At 38.8% G+C, this 19,136-nt stretch overlaps 1 protein-coding gene across 1 annotated transcript; it reads right to left on the minus strand.

Annotated features, from left to right (window-relative positions):
* Positions 1-520: 520 nt before the first annotated feature.
* On the minus strand, positions 521-18,827 carry LOC134797042 (ribosome biogenesis protein BOP1 homolog). Its single transcript, XM_063769258.1, has 16 exons — positions 18,639-18,827; positions 18,448-18,561; positions 18,204-18,281; positions 17,003-17,333; positions 13,197-13,359; positions 11,824-11,965; positions 9,195-9,377; positions 7,927-8,076; positions 7,292-7,459; positions 6,824-6,998; positions 4,314-4,532; positions 3,554-3,657; positions 2,428-2,601; positions 1,714-1,859; positions 1,230-1,379; positions 521-693 (listed from the first exon to the last, which is right to left on the minus strand). The coding sequence occupies exons 1-16, from the start codon at positions 18,726-18,728 to the stop codon at positions 540-542; spliced, it is 2,541 nt and encodes an 846-aa protein (XP_063625328.1). The 5' UTR covers positions 18,729-18,827; the 3' UTR covers positions 521-539.
* Between the last annotated feature and the right edge of the window lie 309 nt (positions 18,828-19,136).

The following is a 19,136-nucleotide window of genomic DNA, read 5'->3' on the forward strand; positions in this document are numbered from 1 at the left end:
CATATTCGAGCGATAACTAAATAATAGCAGATAACTAAATTTCGATTTTCGCGTTTACCGGTAGGCCCTTGTTAACAAACCGCCTTGATGCATCAATGTCATTTTATTGTCTGTGAAAACTTGTCAAAAAACAGTTTAAGGCACAGTATGTATAAGTTAGTCTATGAATTTACTAGAGTCGGCACTCTGGCGGCAGAACATTGCAGTAATATCCTCTATTTCTACTCTTTTTTGTCAGACTATTATAAAGATGCAGTAAAATAGAGAAACGAACTTATTGTAGTAAGAGCTTTTGTGGCCAAAAACTATAAATAATTAAATATCGTGTTACAATACCTACCGATAATATCTAAAATCGTTATCAGCCTCACCACGCTCCTGCATATTCCAGCGATAGAGATGCTAGCTACGTTACTTAGTTTTAGGCCCTGAACTTAGGTATTTGTTTACAGGCTTCCTGTAGTAATAATAAAATATGACGTTTTAATTAGGGGCATATATAAATAAAACAGCATATGACTATTAAAATAAACATTTATTCAAGTATATAGTCGTAGAGTAGAGTCAGCACCCGCAGCAAGTAGCCAGGGCTGCGTCGGGTGGAAGCGGATATCCAGCACACACAAGTCCTCGCGCTTTTCGGGGCCACGGAGCTGCTTCAGCGGCACCAGGAGAGGGTTTTGTAGAAGGTCACTGGTAAAAACAAACAACATTAATCATGTATGACTAACCTTTCGTTCCTAATTTAGGCAATGTCGATTGGTCAATAATAAATCTTCATTCATTCATATTTCATGAATCAACTTGTACCATAAAACAAAACAAAGTACTAAAGCCTTAATTGGTAATAAAATAATGAAGCAAAATACTAAGTTCTTTTTATACCTACAGGCTTTTATTGCTGACTAAATAATACCTCTTATCAAGTCTTGTCTTTTGTACGCTTCCTCAAAAACTTTCTAAGGAGCATAAATTCCATGTGGACTGGCTTTTTCTCGTCGAGAAGGTCCTTTAGAAACCTTTCGATTGCACCATAAGACCAGCTTCATGTTTCACTCAGCTATGGAGGGTAGGGCTATGACTACAATCACGTTTTTTTTCTCGAATTTCGTTCGTCTATTTGTCTCCCTGCCGTACGAATTAGCAAGAGCTATATATAGAAAGGCAGACAACGAAATTTCGATCTTCGATTATTCGTGGTAAGTGCTCAGACTTGCAAAGATACTAACTTGTAAACCATGCCGTGCGACACGACGATGTTGTGATCATCACCAGCGGTCGCGAACAGCGGGTAGCGGCGGTGGAACGCCACGGCGCGGACGGCGCCGCCGTGCAGGCGGAGGGTTTGGTATGGTTTAGATGACAGCTCCAAATCGAACCTGGGAAAAAATGTTTTGAGGTCCGTGCGTCAGGTTTTTGTTTTATCGCTGGATAAATAAGATAGTACTGATTAAATAGGAGAAAAAGAATCAGAGTAGTCGATTTATAGTTACTTTTGCATTTATTTATCACTCTGAATGACGGATTATACAATGAAAACAAAACGATAAACAGCATTCTGCTAAAGAAAGAGATTAAAGAGATCCAGAAAATTATTGACGTATCCGTTTTTGAATTTGTTCTCATTTGCTGTGGAATATGTAAAGATTATTTACTTACTAAGTTAACTTAAGCAGTAGTACCAAGTCATAAGGACAAAAATCCACTACTTACCACATGCATTTGCGATCATAAGACGCGACCAGCAAGTTGTCTCCTGCAGGATGCACGGCCATCGAGCTGACCCACTGCGCTCCAGTCAGAAGTTTCTTTATCAACTCTTGTTTCACCAGGTCATAAATTCGAACAACACGCTGAGTCTGTAGAAGATTTATATAATTAATATCACGGTTAACTGTTTTCAATCGCGTTGCGCGAAGATAATAGGTTACATCTACTAGCAAAATAACTGTTTTTATAGTGGAAGTGTAGGTATGTTATCATCATCATCATCTCAGCCATAAGACGTCCACTGCTGAACATAGGCCTCCCCCTTGGACCTCCATACGTGCCGGTTGGAAGCGACCCGCATCCAGCGTCTTCCGGCGACTTTAACAAGGTCGTCTGTCCATCTTGTGGGTGGTATGTTAATCATTTAGCTATTCAACTCAGATCTATTCAGTAAAAATACCTTACAGATTACAGAACTGAAATTGTTTTATCTAATAGAAATCGATTACTAATGCCGATTTCGATCAATTAAAAAAATATTTTCCCATTTAGTCGTGTACCAAAAGCCCCACTTTCATCCTGAAAACTAGAAAAGGGTATTTTCCTTAATTAGGTACTCTAAAATGATACACTTTCGAAAAACGAGCATCATCTTATCAACAACACACTTAATTGCCGTTTACTTTCTTGCCATTTTTATTGAATATTAAAACTTACAGCCACAAACAGCCTCGGCGTAATGGGATGGAACAGCGCACACTGCACCAGCCCCTTCGCCTTGGAGAACGGCATCTGACTCCTCCGCCTCGACAGCTGGTGCACGACCACCGCGCGACTGGCGCCATCTTGTAGCGTCACTGCGATGTAGTCGCCTTTCCCGTGCCAGGCGAGCTAGAAAATGGTAGATTTTTATAAATTGCTATTGCAACCCACTAATCCTTGTTTCGATACTCCAGATCAAACTACAAAACTTTCGGCCTTCATCCCCAATTTAGCCAAATTTGTCAGACGGATCTGTCTTTCTTTATACAAAAGCAAAACATTGGTGACTTGTGGATAAAATCAATAACTTAAGTTTGATATTGATATGATAGAAAAAGGCCTCTTAGATTGCTATTCATATTTTTGGCAACATAACACGATGGTAGAAAATGGTAGATTTTTTGTTACTGCTATGGCAACCCAAACTTTTAAAACTTGTTCGTTATCGTTAGCTGTCAATCCAAGGTCATTGCGGTTGTCCGTTGAATTCGTAATTACATAGTAACAAATATGAAAACAGTTCAATTACTCAATTTAGCAGTTACAGTTTCGATGTAATTAATAGTACATTGTGCAAAGTGGGGGTAAGTGAGATTTTGTAAGCGAGGTCTGGAATTAATAACTCGAGCTTACAATATTCTTACCCCCAGAGTGACACACAATGTTTTTCATCACACTTGCAAAGAAAAAACTAAATTTTAAGCGAAATAATTCTTAAATACGGTGACATTTCAAACATTCATCCGCTATATTGTAATTTTTTGATAAGTTAGGCATCGAAGGCACAGACATCCGGCATTCAGCCATGATTAAAAATTGTGTAAAAATATTTTAAACGGCTATTGAATATACAAATTAAATATTTTTTAACATAAAAATATGATTATACAATAATAATCGTCGGTATTTTAAAAGTGAAACTCCTTTATACCTTGACACAACAAAGTATTTTACTTATAACTTATTAACCCACATGGTTCCTATAAATGACATAATTTTAAAAAAAGCTATAGGTCCCTAGGGTAGGGTACGGTCGAACGTCGAACGTGGTTCGCGGTAGTCCCTCAGATGAAAAACTCACGTGTATAACGGGCTTGAAATGCGTGACTGCCACACGTACGCCAATGGCCCATTCCTCAGGCTTAACTTTGTCCCACTGTATCGCTGTGGTCGTTCGCTCGTCCACTGTAAAATGCGCATTATTGTTAAGGCCCCTGTACATATTGGACCAGCGTGTGCCAGTCTGGGGGACGCATTTATGCGTTAGAGGGAGCAACTGATATTGCTATCTCATTCTACCGCATGGCTGCGTCCCTTGGACTGGCCTGCGTTGGCCCAATATGTACAGGGGCCTTTATACTTGCCGCGATACCAACTAGCGACTGATATAATGCTATCACCTTTACCTTTGTTACGACCAACCAAAAGTGAAAGAGATGGCATTATGACCTGATTCGACACTTAGTTTTGCGGCAAGTATAGTATTTTCATGTTGTCAATATTATTTTAGAAGTCGGTGCGTTGTGTGGTTGCGTCATTTTCGCTTGCCATATACCTAAAGGTAAAAGATGTAACAAAATCCATTAAAACCACTTAGTGTAAGAGCATCATTTAACGGCGCGATGTATCGTATTTGTGCGAAATAATGCGAGTTAAAGGAAATTTTAAGTAGCTAATAGCAATACTTGATAATTCCGCTACTTGACGCTAGATGTCGACTACGAAAATAATAGGCGTTTTGGTAACAAAACTGATGTATGGAGTGAGCACTCTATGCTTACTTACTTCTCTATGGTTATGGTTAAACTAAACCGAACTTCAAATTTTATTAGTATACTTACTGACAACATCATGTTGTGGCGGCGGTTCCTCAAGCAACTCATCAGTTCTAGCGGCCACCTTATGCGCTCCTATATCCTGGCCAGGATTAAGCAAGAGCAGTCTGTTCCCAACCGCGGCCGCTACGAGACTGAGGCCGAGCGCCGGCGTCCACGCCACGCGGGCCACGGGCGCGGGGAGGGGGATGGTGCGCAGGCAGCGCCCGGTGCTGGTCTCCCAGACTAGAAACAAACATTTTTTTTTATATCACCTATTCGGAAAAAGGCTTTTTCTTCCCTGCTAGGAGGGATCAAAGTGGCACTTTTCTTCCCTGCTAGGAGGGAGCACTTTTCTGTTCTAGCACACTGTTTTTACATTTTTTTCACATTATTTTTTAGCTTAAATAATCTGTTTAAGCATCCGATTGTGTCAACACTAAGATTTTTTTATTTTCCTCATAGTTGATGTGAAAAGCAGTATGTGTCACACGGTATCAAAATTATATCGTCTTGGGCGTTAACACTTGAATCCCTCATTACGCTCAGGATTCTACTTTAGAATCCCTCACTACGTTCGGGATTCTATTATAGAATCCATCGCTTCATTCAGGATTCAATGTATGCCCTTGACGGAAATATATCATTTTGATCCCTTGTAACACAAACTACTATTTTTACTAGAAACTTGAAAAAACACTTACCCACCTACGTCTCGGACTTACCGATACTAGAACACAACAAGAAAAAACCGGGCAAGTGCGAGTCGGGCTCGCGCACGAAGGGTTCCGTACTATAATGCAAAAAACGACAAAAAAAACGGTCACCCATCCAAGTACTGACCCCGCCCGACGTTGCTTAACTTCGGTCAAAAATCACGTTTGTTGTATGGGAGCCCCACTTAAATCTTTATTTTATTCTGTTTTTAGTATTTGTTGTTATAGCGGCAACAGAAATACATCATCTGTGAAAATTTCAACTGTCTAGCTATCACGGTTCGTGAGATACAGCCTGGTGACAGACGGACGGACGGACAGCGGAGACTTAGTAATAGGGTCCCGTTTTACCCTTTGGGTACGGAACCCTAAAAACAGCTTCTTTTTTTTCTTAGTCGGCGTCTTCATTGCTGAAGGTCGTGTCTAGTTTGAAGAGTTTCCTGCGCGATGTACCATGCTTTTCCAAGTGTTCCTGTCCTCGGCGGTCTTTATAGCTTCAGGTATTGGCAAGCCGGTGATGGTTGTTATACAGTCTGACCACCAGGTAGGCATAAGCCCATACGTGACCGTAAAATAGTGCATCTTTAAGGTTTTTGCGTTGTCTCCTTACAGCCTCAAACAAGACTGAACCAATATTCATTAACCTAGACTTATTACAAGTTTTTATTTATGATTTTTTAATTACAATACATATATATGTTAGCTTGAGTCGAATCTTGGAAGTTAAATTAAACGTAACTATAATCTAAGTTTTTTAAAAGTTCTTACAAAAGACGATCAAAAATAAAATCATAGAAACTAGGGATGTACCGATTAGTCGCCGGGGAAAGCCGACTATCCGGTCACATTTGTAGTCGGCGATTAGTCGGCGACTAGTCGGTAAAAATGGCAGATTAGTCGGCACTTTATTAGTGAAAGAAAAACAGAAATAAATAAATCAACAGTCATTATTTACCATATGTTTTATGTTTATTTTACTAAAATACCTATTCAGGGTGCAAACGAAAACTTTTGTTCATATAATTGACCGTTTGATCGTTATCGTATGTTGGTGGGCTGGTGTTTTCCTCTACAGGTCGATCTCAACTGATTCTCGTGTAATTTCATGTGCAAGTTCGTTTTTTTTATTATTATTCAGTTTTTGTTTTTTTTTTTTTTTATGGTGGAGCCATGAGGAACTTTTAATGTTATTGCAAAATTTAGGGACTTAGACAGGGCACGTTTTACGTAAAGACGCTGACCACAGGGGAATGGTTCTTAACTGGCGACTACGTACGGGAAATAGAGCCTTAGAAATACCTCCTACAAGCTGTACTGACGGTCTGCACAGGATCGCAAAATAAAAGAACTAAAGACAGAAATTGAACGAGGATTCTTGTGATAGGTCTTTGAACCTGTAGAGAACACCTTTTAGCCAAGCTAATATGACGAATAGCGCAACCAAAGGAGCAAAACTATTGTTTTTCACCTGAACTTATACGAAACTAATGATCTGGCCGACTAGCCGACTAGTCGGCCGACTAATCGGCCATTAGAGCGCCGATTAGTCGGCTAGTCGGCCAAATCAGTAGTCGGTACATCACTAATAGAAACTTATATTATAGGCGCCGTGCCGTGCCGGTAGGTAAGTGACTAGCGGATTAATTTAATGTATTTTTATTTAATTTATAACTAATTATAATTTAATTTTTAATGTAATGTATATTATAATCGTATGTTAATATAATTTGTATTGTGTTGTGTAATATTATGTGTGGACCATTGTAGTCTGTGAATAAATAAATTGATTGATTATAAAATTATAAGGCTCTTAGGACTTACTCTTAACAGTGCCGTCATCACTGCCCGACACAGCGTACTGTCCTGTAGGGTCAAAGTCGGCGCTCCTCACCAGACCGCTGTGGCCCTTGAACACTAGGGCCTCATGTGTAGGGAAGGGCTGCAGCTCTCGAGGAGATGGCAGTTTGGGGACTAGGTCTTCAGGGCTGATGGTAAGCTGGAAGAAACACATGTTAACTTAATAACAGCAAGGTGAAGTAAATTATTATACTCTGTTAAGCCATTTCCGTCACTAGACAAGAGCGGCATATTTAAAAAAGGCAGTCGCGAAAGGTTATCGTCCCATAGAAAATCTGAATATCGCGCCTTTTTCTACTGACAAACTTGTTTGACCGGCTATAATAATGTGTTTTTACATCGCCGCATTTTACGCGCAAGTTACGCTAAGCTAGCGGCCTAAGATGATGAATTGTAAGATCGCTCTGCTATATAAATACAACATTGACTTACCCTCATATGTATTGCACGAGGCGCGAGATAAAGATCTAAGCATCTCAGGAAGCGTTCGCGAATGAAGCGAGGGTAGGCGGCGACAGAGCGCAAGTTGTCGTGTTTCGTCGGCAAGAAGGTGTATTTGCGCTTCCAAGGGGTTTCTGCTAGCTTGTTCCATTCTTTCATCTAAAAAATATCATATTAAATTTTAAAGTTGATGTTTATAGAATTTCAAATATAGGTGTATTGTCAAAAATTATATAGTCAAAGTAAATTTACTGCCATCTTTCGACACAGAATTAAACTTTTAGAACGCCATTTGACATTGATCCTTGTTCTTTCACTGATATGTGTTAAATTTGTTAAATATCAAAAGTGTCGCCATCTAGCCGAGTATAGACCAAAGGTATGGCGCCATCTTTTGGTGCGAATTTGACATTTTATCTTTTGTTAATTGCACCACACACAAGCTTTAATGGACTCTCTTAAGTCTATATAGAATTCTTAGGAAACTGCTAACAAAGAAAAGTTTTTAATTGTTGAGCCATTTAAGATACAAGCCAATTTGCTTGTGCCATACTTACGCCATAAAATATTTATCCAACAACCTAAATTGTTTAACAATTCCTTAAGTGTAAATTTGAGGTCATTACCTCTTTAGCGTCGAGCAAGTACTCTGGCGGCGGGTTGTAGCTTTCCGCGTGGGACGGCAGGGCGCGCTTGGGCGCTGGGATGTGTTTGTGGATGCCTCGAATATTCTCATCTTCTGTAGTGGAGCCCCACAGGTTGTAGAATTGCCTTACCTGATTTAGAAATTTTAATTTCATAAGTAGGTAACTGAATATAAGTTAAAATCTTTAATACAACTACGACTATGAATTAAAGAAACACTTAAAAAAAACATCTTTTATCAACATCTGTAGATCAATTTTTTTTTTAATACTTGAACACCATGTCAGGATTGCTTAATTGCATTTCCCCACAATATCACACCGTATCTTAAAGTAGCCGTTACATGTGCGTGGTAAACGGACACAGTATAGTAAGATTTTTTTCTCAAAAATGGACGGCAAAGTCGACTTTGCCGTTTAAAAAATAGGTTGCGAAGCGCGTAGTTTATGGTCAGTCAAAAATTAAAAAGTTAAAAACATTGCAGTCTCGATTTTGGGACTGCAATGTTGCATACAAATTCCATTATTTGTCGAGTTCCAAACTTTTTAAAAGTTGAAATGGCCATATCAAATGAAGGCACAGGCCCATTAAACAGCCAAACAGATGATTAGTACCGCGACTATTTAGCTGTCTCAAATAGGTTGGCGTATTTTCGGCAGAAAAATACACTTCTATTTTTTTATTAAAAAAATAAAAAGGCGGCAAAGCTAATTTTTTCAATTGTTTCTACTTTTTTCTGTGAAAATATATACGTAAGAAAGTTGCTTTTGTAAAATATTTCTATGATATTTATATTTCTTGCACCATTTTTGAGAAAAGCACTATATATGACTCGGCTGGAAGGCTACTTGCTGGCTTCGGATTCAATTAAACGGACTCCCAAGGTCGTCCGTTTAAAACGAATCCTCAGCCTGCAAGTAGCTACTTCCGAGCCTCGACAATAATGTACTATTTATGTCCACAAGGTAGGAGGAGCTTTTAAGAAGGTAACATTAAAATTTCGACGCATCATTCCCATAAAAAAAGAAATTGCAAATGTTGTTAAGATGACAGACTCTTTGGTGCAACAGGCCACGCTTCAAGCGGCGTCACAAGCGCGTTTTACCCTTTAATAATAAATAAATAAACAATAAGTTCTTGCGATTATTTAACAAGTGTACCCCAGGCTCCCATGAGACGTGGTAAAATGCCAAGATAACGCGAGAAAGAAAAGAATAAATAAATAAACTCGTAATAATTTAAAGCTTACCCGTTTCTTCCTCCTCTCCATGGCGATTTCTCGCCTCGTCTTAGTCCAGCCCATTTTTAACGCGTGAACTATCTTGGAGATGTGTTTCTGTTCCTCACGGGATGGTAGGAACGATCGTTTGTGTTCTGGGAACGCGCGAATTGGCGTCGCTAGGACTTCGCGGGAGAACCATTCCACCCACGGCTGAAAAAAAAGTATTATAGCAATTTTATGTCTCTGCAAGGATTTGGGAACATGAGGCCCTTTCCACAATTTAATGAAATGTAACCGTGTACTGTATTGGAACGCAAACTGAGGCAACATCCATCAAGGTGTAGGTAAAAGGACTATTTTATACTTAACTTTTCCTGATTTTAAGTTACTTTTATTATATGTTTTTGTACCATAAAGGCAAACTCTTACTACTACTTATAGTACCTATAGCTAGTTTGTTAGTGCACGACACCTTGCACTTTGTGACTATGCGCTGAAACTTGGCACAGTTGATTCTTAGCTGGTCATGAGCAGATACAGACCGGGAGACCTCGAGAGCCACGTCTCATTTAGTGGGGGGGAGGGGGGAAGTTCGACGCCGCCGCGCTTCACTTGGAGCAACATTTCTCTAAAACTGTACCTATTAGGGCATGTGATATATCATTTTCGGTTAAATTAAGGATGAGGAATTTTTTTTTTGAACCAAAACAATGCACTTTCTAACAAAAAAAAACATAAAGTAGAAAAGACAAAAAAACGTATCTTGGATTTTTTAATAATTACCAATTTTTTTTTATGTGTAGTAGGAATCTGAAAACAAAAAATATAGTTGTAAAGCTACACTTATTACGTTTAAGAAAATATATAGTTTATTATACAAAACTGTTGATAAATGGGAGATAAAAAATAATATTAAGCGTGGGTCAGAGTGATCTCAATACAAAATATTATGAATGTGGGAAAGTTACTTATAATTTGTTCTACAATCGTTTATTTTTTAGTTTTTCGTAAATAACTCGTAAACGGTAGCCCACAGCAAAAAAATATCTGTTACGTAAATAATCTGTTTCAAATTTCTTATAAAATAAGTGCTCCTTTTTTTCGCTAAGGTCAATATTAAAAAAAATATTGAAGGGAGAAAATAAATACTAAGGTCCTCTTTTTTAGTCATTCGTAAATAACTCGTAAAGTATGTCCAATAGCAAAAAATATTTTAACACAAGAATAATTAGCATAAAATTTCCTACAAAAAAGGTTATTCAAACTTTTTCGCTAGGATCAATATTTAAAAAGGGGACCTTAGAATTTATTTTCTCTCTTTAATATCGTTTTTAATATTGATCCTAGCGAAAAAGTTCGAATGACCTTTTTTGTAGGAAATTTTATGTAAATTATTCATGTACTAAAAATTTTTTGCTATTGGCCTTCGTTTACGAGTTATTTACGAATGACTAAAAAAGGGGACCTGAGTATTTATTTTCTCCCTTCAATATTTTTTTTAATATTGATGGTACCGAAAAACAGTAGTACTTATTTTATAAGAAATCTGAAACAGATTATTTACGTAACAGATATTTTTTTGCTGTGGGCTACCGTTTACGAGTTATTTACGAAAAACAAGAAAAATAAACGATTGTAGAACAAATTATAAGTAACTTTCCCACATTCATAATATTTTGTATTGAGATCACTCTGACCCACGCTTAATATTATTTTTTATCTCCCATTTATCAACAGTTTTGTATATTAAACTATATATTTTCTTAAACGTAATAAGTGTAGCTTTATGACTGTATTTATTGTTTTCAGATTCCTACTACACTTTAAAAAAAAATTGGTAATTATGAAAAAATCAAAAATACGTTTTTTAGTCTTTTCTACTTTATGTTTTTTTTTTGTTAGAAAGTGCATTGTTTTTGTTCCAAAACTAGATTCCTCATCCTTAATTTATCCGAAAATGATATATTACATTCCCTAATAGGTATAGTTTTAGAGAAATGTTGCTCCAAGTGAAGCGCAGCAGCGTCGAACTTTCCCCCTCCCCCCTCACTAAATGAGAGGTGGCTCTCGACGGCTCCCGGTCTGTATCTGCTCAAGACCAGCTAAGAATCAACTGTGCCAAGTTTCAGCGCATAGTCTCAAAGTGCAAGGTCCCCATACAACGGTGTGCAGTAACAAAGCAGCTACTAATATAGTTATAATTTTATTAAGGTACATCACACAAGGGCATACTCAGTCAACGGACTTTTGAAAAAATGTTTTGCTGTCCGCCTTTTCGAAGGCTTTTCTCCTACTAGAATAATCATTTTCTTGAAAACGATTATATGATCGATATTAAACTTTCGTGAGACATATTTTAAACTGTTTAGACGACAACGGTTTCACTAACTTGAAGTTTTAGTCGCTATTGGCTACATGTTTCGGGCCGTTGGGGGTCCTTCTTCAGGCTCGAGTGCTCGCGGCGACTGCAACTCGTGCACGACGAAAGGAAGGACCCCCGAAGGGCCCAAAACATGTCGCCAATAGCGACTAAAAATTCAAGTGAGTGAAACTGTTGTGGTCTAAACAACGATTATATTCTTATGATGGCCAAAATATCGGACGATAAAATCACGGGCTTTTGCACCAAATGTACCCTATATCTTGCAGACCCTACCTCATACTCATCATGGTCAGCATTGGGCACTTGACCCTGGCGGATGCGGGAGATCAGCTCCAGGTCCTGCTTGCTGAGAATCACGTCCTGCCCGGTGCTGGGGTCACGGACCGTTCGCCAGAAATCGGGGTCTTCGCATTTTCTGTACAGAATAGGCAATATTTTGGTATTAAGCTAGTCAAAAGGGAACAAATGAAAAGGCATTGAAGATGGGAGGATAATCAAGCTAGTAAATAAGAAAAAAAATACAAGGTCGCGATTTTTTTTATACTTAGGTGTCGTCATGAAATAGTACATTATTGTCGAGGCTCGGAAGTAGCTACTTTCAGGCTGAGGATTCGTTTTAAACGGACGACCTTGGGAGTCCGTTTAATTGAATCCGAAGCCAGCAAGTAGCCTTCCAGCCGAGTCATATATAGTGCTTTTCTCAAAAATGGTGCAAGAAATATAAATATCATAGAAATATTTTACAAAAGCAACTTTCTTACGTATATATTTTCACAGAAAAAAGTAGAAACAATTGAAAAAATTAGCTTTGCCGCCTTTTTATTTTTTTAATAAAAAAATAGAAGTGTATTTTTCTGACGAAAATACGCCAACCTATTTGAGACAGCTAAATAGTCGCGGTACTAATCATCTGTTTGGCTGTTTAATGGGCCTGTGCCTTCATTTGATATGGCCATTTCAACTTTTAAAAAGTTTGGAATCGACAAATAATGGAATTTGTATGCAACATTGCAGTCCCAAAATCGAGACTGCAATGTTTTTAACTTTTTAATTTTTGACTGACCATAAACTACGCGCTTCGCAACCTATTTTTTAAACGGCAAAGTCGACTTTGCCGTCCATTTTTGAGAAAAAGTATTTTTTGTCGTCATGAATAATTTGAAAGATATTATTTTTGATTACTTAAATTTTAAATGTTAGTGTTATCAATATGTAAAAACCGAGTGCGAGTCGGACCCCGCGCACTAAGGGTTCCGTACCATTACCCAAAAAACGGAAAAAAACACGTTTGTTGTATGGGAGCCCCACTTAATTATTTATTATATTCTGTTTTTAATATTTGTTGTTATAGCGGCAAAAATTTCAACTGTCTAGCTATCACGGTTCATGAGTTACAGCCTGGTGACAGACAGATAGATGGACAGACGGGCGGAGAGACGGATAGACGGACAGCAGAGTCTTAGTAATAGGGTTCCGTTTTTACCCTTTGGGTACGGAACCCTAAAAAACATTTCTAAAAGAAATAAATTTTGACAATAATTCTTTCCCTAGCAACTAGTAGCAAAAAGTAACAAACAGAGAAGTGGTAAATTAATGGTACCTAAAGTCAACAAATTGTCATTTAACCATGTAAAAATGGTACTTACTTAAGGAACTCATCAATCTGATCTCTCTGTGGTGGTTTGATGATCTTCCGTCCGTCCAAGTCATAGCCTACATGCTGGTACTCATTGTACCACCACATCGGGATGTCACCGACGGTATTGCGTCGCTCTTCTTCGTCCGACGTGTCTCCTGACTCGTATTCATCTATGGAGAAAAGTAACATAGTTACACACGCTTGGTATTAAATTTATTACACGACTGCCCAAACAAAAAGAGTGTATTGTTTTCAGCGTTCATGTTTGTATGTATGTGAGTTTCTTTATTCCACCTTAACTTCTGAATGCCTTAACCGATTTAGACGTATGATACATCATTAGAATCCTTACGTCATCCCGGGTAACATAGGCTATGTGACGTCATTATAAAAACAATATGGCGGACTTAATACGCCATATTACGCAACCTTTAGAAAAAAATATCGTGCAAACCTATCGAGTAGGGTATCAAAATGAAGGGCTGAAAGCCGATTGATACTATATATGCAACATGTGGGTTTAAGTTTCATTTTGAGAAAGTAAGAATTGACAAAATATGTTAAGAGAAGCTAATCTCATAAAACCAAATATTATTATTGAATGGGATACTTATTAAAATAAAAGGATAGGGTTTGACCGCTGATCATAAAAAAATATAATTATATTATATTAGGTAGGTACATACTACTCATAGTTTTTAAAACATGTTCGTAATTGCGCTTATGGAATCGAAAAGTTTAAAATATAACTTCTATTTATTAATCGATACGATACAGAGTCCTTCTAAGCTAACTCTGCACCGACTTTGGCAGAACAAATCGTGAAAGTATTATAACCGTATGGTTTGATTTAATTTTAACATTTATGATGATGATGACATTCTTTTTAAGGCCGAAGGGTGAGCTCCACGTAGGGCCTACGGCTCAGAGCGTAAGAAAGATGTGCGCTTCCTGCAACTTGTCCAAGTATATGCACTCGGTCCAAAGCCAGGCGCCAAAGACGCCCCCACACTAAAAGGGTCAGGCGTAGCCCGACGTACGTGACACGCTATACGCTTACCAAAGCCGGGCGCCCTCATACTCAAAGCATCGGCCGTAGCCCGACATACGTGGCGCGTTGTACGCGTTCCAAAGCCGGGCGCCTTCGGCGCCCTCATACTAAAAGAGTCGGGCGTAGCCCGACGTACATACGTGGCGCACTGCGCGCGGTCCAAGGCCAGGCGACTTCTACTTTCTCATACTAAAAGTGTCGGGCGTAGTCCGACGTACGTGACACGCTGTACGCATACCAAAGCCGGGCACCTTCGGCGCCCTCACACTTAAAGGTTTTGGCGTAGCCCGATGTACGTGGCGCGCTGCACGCAGTCCAAAGCCAGGCACCTTCAAATCTCTCATATTAAAAGTATTGGGTGTAGCGTGACACGCTGTATGATTACCAAAGCCGGCCTCATACTCAAAGCGTCGGGCGTAGCCCGACGTACGTGGCGCGCTGCGCGCGGTCCAAAGCCAGGCGACTTCTACTTTCTCATACTAAAAGTGTCGGGCGCCGAAGGCGCCCTCTTACTCAAAGCGTCGGGCGTGTACGAGGCGCGTTATACGCGTTCTAAAGCCGGGCGCCTTCGGCGCCCTAATGGTAAAAGAGTCGGATGTAGCCCGACGTACGTGGCGCGCTGCACTCGGTCCAAAGCCAGGCGCCTTCGACTCTCTCATACTAAGTGTCGGGCGTAGGCCCACATAGGTGACACGCTGTACCCTTACCAAGACGCCTTCAGTGCCCTCTTGCTCAAAGCGTCGGGCGTAGTCCGACGTACGTGACACGCTGTACGCATACCAAAGCCGGGCGCCTTCGGCGCCCTCACACTTAAAGGTTCTGCCGTAGCCCGATGTACGTGGCGCGCTGCAAGCGGTCCAAAGCCAGGCGCCTTCGACTCTCTCATATTAAAAGTATCGGGCGTAGCGTGACACGCTGTATGATTACCAAAGCCGGCCTCATACTCAAAGCGTCGGGCGTAGCCCGACGTACGTGGCGCGCTGCACGCGGTCTAAAGCCAGTCCCCTCAACATTGTCATACTAAAAGTGTCGGGCGTAGCCCGACGTACGTGACACGCTGTACGCTTACCAAAGCCGGGCGCCTTCGGCGCCCTCTTACTCAAAGCGTCGGGCGTGTACGAGGCACCTTGTACGCCTTCTAAAGCCGGGCGCCTTCGGCGCCCTAATGGTAAAAGAGTCGGATGTAGCCCGACGTACGTGGCGCGCTGCACTCGGTCCAAAGCCAGGCGCCTTTGACTCTCTCATACTAAGTGTCGGGCGTAGGCCCACATACGTGACACGCTGTACCCTTACCAAGACGCCTTCAGTGCCCTCTTGCTCAAAGCGTCGGGCGTAGCCCGACGTTCGTGGCGCACTGTACGCGTTCCAAAGTAGTCGGGCGTAGCCCGATATATGCGGCGCTCTGCGTGCCTTTCTGTACTGAGGACGCCCTCGCAAAAGTAATATAAAGTGACTTCAAATGATTATTAACGAAATCATGACCCCAAAATTAATTAAATAAATAAAAAATTAAAAAACACGACTGCGAAAAAGCGAACTGAAAAGATAAAAATATTTTTTAGTTGTGTTAGTTACTCAACTTAATGAATGTAAAAATTCTAAAAAGTATAAAATAAAATAAATTAATTAAAAATTAAAAAACACGACTGCGAAAAAGCGAACTGAAAAGACAAAAATAATTTTTAGTTGTGTTAGTTACTCAACTTAATGAATGTAAAAAATTATTAGAATATGAGTGTTTAGTGAAGGTTATAAACAACAAACGCAAAAGTTTTATGCTCATTTAGAATCGTGACTGTACCTGTGTATTTTATTTCAATTGCAGTCGGGGACCTTGATGTATTGACATTTTCCCATTTAAAAGGTCCCCGACTGCAATTGAAATAAAATACACAGGTACAGTCACGATTCTAAATGAGCATAAAACTTTTGCGTTTGTTGTTTATAACCTTCACTAAACACTCATATTCTAATAATTTTTTACATTCATTAAGTTGAGTAACTAACACAACTAAAAATTATTTTTGTCTTTTCAGTTCGCTTTTTCGCAGTCGTGTTTTTTATTTGGTCAAATATCTCACAAAGGATACATTTAACAATATGTACAAAACTTAAGAAACTGAAACCAGTTCTGAGCCATGCCGGGTCCAAAGGTCCCCATCACACTAGCAGTGTTACCCCGTTACATAGTTATCAAATAAATATGGTAAAATGTTATAGTTCGTTTTTTTTAACATTAGAAAAAAGGTAAACAATCTTGACGTGTCTTTTTACTGAAAAACACTTTTGAAAAATAAGTCACGGCAAATATGTAAGAATTATGAATCATATACGATTATTTACATTCTTTTGCTTTCATAAGTAATAGGTACTGATTTTTAAAAAGCGTTTTACAATTAAAAGACACGTAAAGATCGCGTAGTCTTTTTCTAATGCTAAAAAAACGAACTATATTAAGCAGAATCTGCACTAACAATGTATGTACGTACTTCAGTACGTAGTGTCAATTCATTGACACTACTATTCTGACTGAATTAAGAACATCACAGGAAAATGTTTTTGTCTTAAAAAAAATATTAATGGCATTATTCATAAACGCGTTACTGGACTAGGCCTGATTTAGCTATGAATCGTTTTTCTTTATCAGTCATTTTGATTATGTATTTGTAAGAAAGGGATAAAACATAATTTAACTAAATCAGGACCGTAAAGTTTTATGAATAAGGGGGTAAATGGGGTACAAAATGAGTAAAATGACATACCTTTTTGAGCTACTGGCTGCATCTTAACACTAGTTTCCTTAATTTTATCAGCTAACATATCCACACTGTCCTTGGTCTTTCCTTTTACTTCTTTCCCTTTCACCTGCTTTTCTTTCTCTTTCACTTGCTTTTCTTTTGTCTCTTTTTGTTTAGTTTTCTTTTTCACTTTCTGGTTTATCTCTTTGTCCGACTCATCACTGGAACCCGAGTGTGTTTGTCCGATGCCAGACTCTGCACCACTGTCTTCTTCACTCTGTTGTGATACTTCATCATCATCTTCATCATCATTATCATCATCTGATTCATCATCAGCTTCTGAATCTGTTAGCTCCTGTGAAAGATGACAAATATTTATATGTTTTTATATGAGTATGATCAGCTATGTGCTGATCAAGTGTATTTCTTGAGCTGAACAATTTTTAAATGGATTGTGAAACATAATATAACTTGTGTGTCAATAATTTTGGCTGAAGAAAAAACAATTAACAAAGAAATGAAAAAAGAAAATGTTGTGCACAAATATTTGTTCTTACAGTAAATTGATAAGGCTTGAGTAGTATCCACTAAAGTGTCATTCTATGGAACTTGCGAACTATGTAAACAAAAGTCACTAGTAAATTCATCATTTTTGACAATTTCAATATGGCGGTTTGTTTACATAGTTAGCAAGTTCCATAGAATGACACTTTACATAATAACATATGTGATGAAAAACAGTTTGACAACATCCAGTGAAATTAGACAATTGACTAAGATCCCCATGATACAGGCTGAGCCTAGTGTGGGGATCACTGTACTGCCTCTCTTGGAATATTAATTTGTAGAAATAAAAATATTTTGAATTTTTTTTTCACTAAGGGCCAGTTGCATCATTGACAGTTAACAAAGTGAACAATGTCACGTAGCAGAGATCTAGGAAACTTCCCATACAATAATATTTAGCGAATGCTTTAATGGTGACAGATGGTTTGGTGCAGCGGACCCTAAGTTACAATTACACAATCACATTAATAAAGCTATCAGCTTTCTGCCGTGCTAACAACATAATGCAGTAATCGCAGTTGAAAAGTCATGCAATTGTTTATCTTGTTCTCTTTGAATAAGTTCTTTATTTAAACAGTGTTTTTCATGCAAGTACTCCAAATACGATAAGCAGCTTTACAAGATGGGTCTACTGATAAAATAACAATAGGATGCTTACTGATGATGCATCTGAAGCATCTTCTGGCTGCTCTTCGTCTCCGAACGTCGAATCGGCATCGTCATCAAACAGTACCTCCTGAAAACCAGATACTTTAGTTAAAAGTTATCAGCATAGCAACTAAACAAAATAGTCAAGATATTCTACAACAATCTAATTGCTATCAACAAAGCTTGTCAGCAAGTAATACTGAATATTAATATAATATTGGAGATGTAGTTACTAAAAACTATTAAATGCTTACATCTTGTTCCGCATCAGAGTTAGCGCCTTCTCCTTCCTGTTCCGAGTCCGTAGCGTCTTCCGTCCCATTCAAATCACCGCGGATCAGATCCTCGCTTGCCCCAGAGTCACTTCCCTACGACAAACCACAAATATAACCAATAATTAACAAAATAACACGCTGAAACTATCACTTCACATTATGACGCTTACCTCGTCTGCTGATGAATCTTTGGCAGCTGTTTTCTTGGAATCCTTTGCGTCTATTTTTCTTTTCAGTAAACCAGCTTTAAATGGTGGCATCTTGTACAATATCTATATCATAATTCAGAAAATAAAGCGGCTTGGAGTATCCGAGCCCACCAACAAACACGTGTTGTTCACTCGCAGTGAGCTGTCAAAGTGACATTGACACATTGAATTTCGACTATTTTAGATAAGTTAATCGGAACGCAAATACATTTTTTTGCCTTTAGAAAGTTAAAAATTGTGAGCCGCAAACTAAAATGGTGCTGAACAGATTGAATGGAAGAGTTGAAAAAAAATATATCCAAATAGAGAATGCATGTGAGGTGAAATAGGGTAGGGTAGTGGCTGAATGACCATCTTTACTTTTGCCAGAGAAAACTACGATTATTAAAGTATAAAGGATGCGTCTATGGATTAATTCCATTATACGCACAATTTGAAGTGCGAGTTAATGCAAAAAGT

This window comes from Cydia splendana, chromosome 14, assembly GCF_910591565.1.
Source record: "Cydia splendana chromosome 14, ilCydSple1.2, whole genome shotgun sequence".
In the NCBI taxonomy this organism is placed as follows: domain Eukaryota; kingdom Metazoa; phylum Arthropoda; class Insecta; order Lepidoptera; family Tortricidae; genus Cydia; species Cydia splendana.

Bases quoted from the DNA above. Each gene is read 5' to 3' on its own strand.
- LOC134797042 (XM_063769258.1), bottom strand. From the start codon at position 18,728: ATGCCACCATTTAAAGCTGGTTTACTGAAAAGAAAAATAGACGCAAAG. The intron at 17,334-18,203 runs GTAAGCATCCTA...CATCTTTCACAG, and splicing joins ATGCTTCAGATGCATCATCA to GAGCTAACAGATTCAGAAGC. The intron at 694-1,229 runs GTTAGTATCTTT...TGTTTTTACCAG, and splicing joins TCGCACGGCATGGTTTACAA to TGACCTTCTACAAAACCCTC.